The following is a 6,050-nucleotide window of genomic DNA, read 5'->3' as shown; positions in this document are numbered from 1 at the left end:
TAGATATTAATTTATAAAAATTTAGATTAAAAAAAGAATATTTGTGGAATCATGGTTTGATCAATCGGATGAGTTTTTAATTAAACCGTTAAAATTCTGTTATCGATTAAATCGTTGGGTAATCGAACGATTCGGTTTTGAAATGAACCAATCGGCATCCTCGCTTTTTTTTTTAAAACAAATTTTGAAATTATTTCCCGATTGCGTTTTACGAAAGGATAAAAACATTTTAATTATTAAAATTTAATTACAAAAGTGTGTTTTTGCTTATACGTTTTAATGCCCGTAAAAAAAAAAAATAAAAAAAATACGCTAACAAATATGAACTTTTCTCAACTTTCGCGTGATATTTCCGTGATAAAAACGTGCAAATAAAATGAATACCAGTAAAAAAGGAAAGGGAAAAAATATTTTCCAACTTTATTATTCACTACATACAAATCATTCAATAAACCTAAGCACGTCCTATTGAATACATGTGTAGGAAAGCAGAATATATATATTTTTTTTTTTTTGTTTTAACAATTCCATTGCAGAGTTTGATGGTCCAGAAGACTCGAAGGTGTAACTCTACTATGCGCGAGCTACCAAGTACCCCTGAAAACAACTGATCTGTTTATATGTATATATATATAATTATATAAATGGTAAATTCACAATCTGTAATAATATAAGTGTGTTTGTGTGTATACTGGGGTGCCTGAAACCTACCAACCAAGTTCAACGCTTTATTACAACAGAATGAGGGCTACAACCAGCTGAAACCTGCTTCTGAGACTCATAATACATTCACTGTTTCCCTTTTAACCCTCGGAAACAGAAGAAAGGTGGTGTTTGCATTGTGGTGCATTCCGCATATTTGCAAATTCAAGATACTTTGCGAATATCTTAAAGATGGCATACGCCGAACCATCGCAGACTTGGGAGGAGCTTAATTTGTCTACTGAATTCGAGCTTCGTAGCTCTAGTCTTTCGAAATATTTACTACTACGGAAACGTTCTCTGAAGCACCGCGTCAAAGTTCGGGATGGGATTAAGGAAGATCGAGATAAAAGTTGAGGGTAGTTGTACTTTTAAATGCTAATTTGGTGAGCGAGACTTCTACGTTTTGTTGTTCGGCTGTAATGAACTGTTAAACTTGGTACGTACATCTCGGGTCACCCTGCGTGTGTATGTATGCATATATATATTTATATATATTACAATAACACAAAAATTTTATGAAACAATCTTTCCAGTGGGCTTTAGAAAAGAACCACTTTTTCAACAGAGATTTAAAAAATTGAGATCAAGTTATTATTAAAAAGTATATATATATATGTATGTATATATATATTTTTTTATTTCTCTGGTTGAAATAGTGGATGACATAAAATGAAATTCATTTATATAATTTGCCCATTTTTCATGTTAAAGTACTGTATTATAAATTACAAGAGTTAAAAAAAGCTTTTTTTTTCTTTTTTAATATACTGGTCACAAAAATTTATGTAAATGTATATGTATATGTAAATTACATCAATCTGTTTTTTTTCCTCAAAATTCTGAAAAAGATAAAAGTGGCTGGTAAAAATCTTGGTACTGTACCATTTGTTTTTTATATTTATCTAAGGAACTTGCTGAAAACAACAGAAATTGTTATGTAACTATATAAATAAATTATAGATGGGACTTTCGGGAGAAAGAAAAACCAATTGGCACGCCTTGTACCGACAGACGGGCCATTTTCGATCAAGTACAATATATACAGAGACAGTTTAATATAAGTTAAGAGCATGCCTAACATTTAGTCGTGGAGTTGGAGCACTTCGTATTTTCGCTTGCTGACTCGAGAAGTTATGCTGATAAGAGACGACTTTGTAACCTTTTATGTGACGAGAGTACATTTTCTTTTAAAAGACAACTTTTACGGACACAAATATACTATATTTATACAAGTAATGCAAAGTTTAAACTACACTTTGATGTTAGGGATGTTACGTGGTACCCTAACTCGCATCTCGTGCATGTCATTACTTGTTTTTACTTTATATCTACCTTTACATATCTTAATACCAAAACAATTTATCTTCATCACAAACAAAGCTAATTGCCGACGATATTCTTCATCCTTGTTTTTATTTAGTATTCTTCTTTAATGTAAGTAGTATGTGAGACATTCTGCAGTTTACTTCTCTCATTAGGAAATCCAATATCTGCTGATGTTGTTGATTGTGATTAACGGCCAGCTGAAATATTTTAAATTGAATAAGAATTTGTGAGTTAAAGGAAAAAAAAAATTTTAAGAGCTTTACCACATGTAGCGGCTGTTTGAGAAGTCGTTCCCCCGGCAGCGGCCGAAGACGCCGCCTTTTGTTTCAGCATCGTCCAATCGAACGTATAGTCGTACTGATGATTCAGAGTGCGGAATAGAATTCTGAACAGCTGGCGCAAGTACATGTAGTCTGGTGCTTCCTCAAATCGTAAACCTCGACAGTAGTTAAGATACATGGCAAATTCAGCAGGGAAGCCCTGTAGAGAAAATTTGTAATGTTACAAACAGCAATTTAAATATTAAACTAGTGTTTTTATTCATTAAATTAATGAAAAAAAAGACTAATTATAAAATGCAACATAAAAAGAAAAAAGAAAAAAGCTTCCATTCAAGGTTTTTTTCATATTTACAAATAAGATTATTATTATTATTATTATTATAAAATAATTTAACAACTTTGTGATCAAAGTGAACAACATAAGTAGAAGATATAACAACACAACCTACACAACCTTGAATTTAAGCTTAAAAAAATGCAAAGCAATAAAATATACATTAAAGTAACTATATGTGACCTTTTAAAGTAAGATAATAACTTTATTATACATAATTTAACAAAATAAAATTTTACAATATATAAATGCATTTTGAATTTATTTTTTACTACTATAAAATAAAAAAAAATTTGGTACAAGCTTCATAAATTACCCAGTTATAGGAACAAAAATGGATCGATTGTTTGAATTTGTACTCTTTTTAAAAAACTCTCTCTGAGTTTTCATTTTCTCTGAATGAAAAAAGGCAGCAAGAACTTACCACTCACAACATAATAAATTCAAAATTCCACATTTCTTGGCATTTAAAAAATTCCAGGTCTTGTAAGAGATTCTTTTGTTTTAATATATGTGAATGAAGAGTCATAGGTCAGAAAAATTCCCATTAATGATCCCAGTTTCTAAATTTTGGAAATGCCCTCCATCGAGAAATAAGTACACTTTTCAGATTGAGTCGTTCAAGAAAATTCTTCGTAAACAACACCAAATGTCTATTATATTTCAAGAGATGTCATGTAAGAAAACTATATAAATTCCCTGTTTAAATAGATGTCTGCTAAAAAAACTAATATATGTAAAGATCTTTTAAGTTATACAGAAATCTGATTGCAGTAATAGCAATGACTCACCTTGCAGAGAACTTCGACAGGAGTGGACATTTTTTTTTCGCTAATTTTTTCATATTTTTGTTTTTTTGTTGCCGCTTTGAGTCCTTGCCAGGGAAGACTTCCACGATTAAAATACATGAGAACATATCCGAGTGATTCCATATCATCTCGCCGACTGTAAAGAAAAAGGACAAACTAGTTTAAGAAAAAACACTTAAAACTCTTCATAATTAACCAATAAATCAGAGATTCAATTAAACATGATTTGTATAAGGGATAAAAAATATAAAAGTATACCTTTGTTCTATGCCGAGATGAGCATTAATGCTGGCATATCTAGCAGTGCCTGTTAAATTTTTATCTTCACGATACGGAATGTGTTGTCTTGTGCGACTATCTCTGTATTTTTTAGCTAGGCCAAAATCAATCAGAAATAACTGAAATGAAAAATTTAAATATTAATTTAATCAACAATTTCTATATTAATGACTTGTTCAAATAATTGAACAGCTTATATTAATTAAAGAAATCAATTTTTAATGTTTAGATTAGAAATCAGAATACATTCATTTCCATTTGACATTTTTTAATGCTGTTTACTTTTAATTAAACATGAGTGTAAGTGGCAAAGGGGAGGCAGAAAAGTATTAGTGTGAGAAACATCACCTCTTGTGGTAACGTCCTCGATAAGTTCAAATTCCACTCAGCTAATTCTTCGTCAAATGAAAGTGTATGATTATTTATGACTAGGCAATAAGACATAATACATAAAAGAAACCTGTTTGATCACACAAATAAGAAATGAGCCTGTTCTTAAATTTCAAGTTAATAATTTAAATACATTTTATAAAAATTAGTTAGGACAAATTTAAGAAAAATTCTTAAGTAGGCAATACATACAAATGTGTATTTTAATTTAGTCCTTACATACACACGTGAGGAAAATAACAATTCTACAGTAGAGTCGATCTTTTATTTGAGGCTACTCGTCCATCTCCGTGTGTAAAAAAGTTAAACATAATTTCTCTGGCTCTTAATATTTTAAATTTTAACTGTCAATTTGATCATAAAACTAAAACTTAAACAATTTTATTTTTCATTAATTACAAACAAATTAATTTTATATTGCATGAACTTTTTATATCCATGAGTAAAAATTACAATAGATAATTACATACATATTGGAATTTATTTTGTTCCAAAAACTCAAACTTTGGTGTGGCATAGTAAAGACTATCAATGAGAAAAAAATAATACAAATATTCATCTCAGAGATGACTATTCATGTTATTTTTTCTTTCAGCTAGGGACATTCAGAGAAAGGAGAAGCTAGGGCTATAGCTCTGAGGGCAAAATTGAAATCTGTGTAATTAAGTTCTAATTATGAAGTGTAATAAGCCATTTATATAATTTCAAGTGTATAAAAGAAGGAAAAAAAAAAAAACTGTGATAAACAGTGATGTCAGAAGATTTAGAGTAACTGAGAAGATCCTAGTCCAGGGCCCGTGATTGCTATTCACAGTCCTGAAAACATTTTTCACTTGGTTCTGATATAGATTGGCTTGTTAGGAGAATCCTAGAGTGACATTATACTAAAAGCTGGATCTAAAAGTGACAAAGGAATAGGAATATATTGGTAAATCTATCTTTTTGAGTGCAGAGAACACAAAACAGCTAAGTTTGTAACAAAAATTCTGTTTTAGATGTACTAAAGTAACAGATATGCATGTAATAATGGATGAAAAAATACTTCAAAACTACCATATTTTAAGAAATAAAAGATACATCCCCATTTCTAGACAGAATATTTAGAGAAAATATCTAAGCCAAATTTGGAACTGTCAGTGCCAAAATCTGTGTCTTTGGCAGTCAGTGCCAAATTTGTTTTACTGTATTCTATTTTATTATTTTTTAGTCTTTTGTCCCTGTGGGCACTAAGAAAGTCATTTTAGCAAGCCCATTATAAGTTCAGCCAGACCATGGGGCAGCTGGGTGGTAAGGAACATGGCCAGACATATTTGGAATGGGCCATCTCCAAAAAATTTCTGGGATTTTTCGACCAGTCCAGATTTGAATCCCAGGTCCCCAGAGCAGTAGACTGCCACCTTAACTGTTCAGCTACCTGGCCTTCTATAGTCTGGTTAAAAAACTATAATTAGAAAATGCACACTTTTATTTATCAGAGAAGAAAGGAGTTTAAATGAAGTCATTTATAATTAAAATATTCTACATTAATACAAGAAAAAGCTGCAATATATGGCAAAATCTTTTACGATTAAATACCCGGTAACCATGAATAGCAGTGCACACAATTTGAAGAATTCATAGGCTTAAAGAAAAATTGCAATTTCGCATATAAAAAACAATGATTTTTGAGTCTTTATTTTGACAAAAGTTGCATCACATATGCAATAAAGCACTTTTATCAAATAAAGCACTTCTACTTCAATGAAATGACATGATAAAAAGAATAATACAGTAATTTGTTTTGATTTTCAAAGACTATTATGATTCAGAAATGAAAAATTAAATCTTTACTATAATTATACTATTAAATCTATAATTCTTCAACCTGAAATATAACTCTAAAAGAACTTAATCACCACATTTGATATATTTGAAAACAAAATCAGC

General features: G+C 30.3%; 1 protein-coding gene across 2 annotated transcripts in view; it reads right to left on the bottom strand.

The window, feature by feature from the left end:
* Window positions 1–1,995: 1,995 nt before the first annotated feature.
* LOC111623120 (casein kinase I) overlaps window positions 1,996–6,050 on the bottom strand; it is a 34,418-nt gene continuing 30,363 nt past the window's right edge. For both annotated transcript variants that reach the window (XM_023365602.1, XM_023365603.1), the window contains 4 exons: window positions 3,714–3,853; window positions 3,438–3,591; window positions 2,295–2,511; window positions 1,996–2,228 (listed from right to left, as the gene is read on the bottom strand). In XM_023365602.1, the coding sequence (XP_023221370.1) occupies window positions 2,218–2,228; window positions 2,295–2,511; window positions 3,438–3,591; window positions 3,714–3,853 (522 nt within the window). In that variant the 3' untranslated portion in view covers window positions 1,996–2,217. The remainder of the gene's footprint in view (window positions 2,229–2,294; window positions 2,512–3,437; window positions 3,592–3,713; window positions 3,854–6,050) is intronic.

Source organism: Centruroides sculpturatus, unplaced genomic scaffold (assembly GCF_000671375.1).
Source record: "Centruroides sculpturatus isolate CEXI.00-Female unplaced genomic scaffold, Cexi_2.0 scaffold136, whole genome shotgun sequence".
NCBI lineage: Eukaryota > Metazoa > Arthropoda > Arachnida > Scorpiones > Buthidae > Centruroides > Centruroides sculpturatus.
Note: the sequence above shows the minus strand (reverse complement) of the source record. Positions and strands in the feature narration are given on the sequence as shown.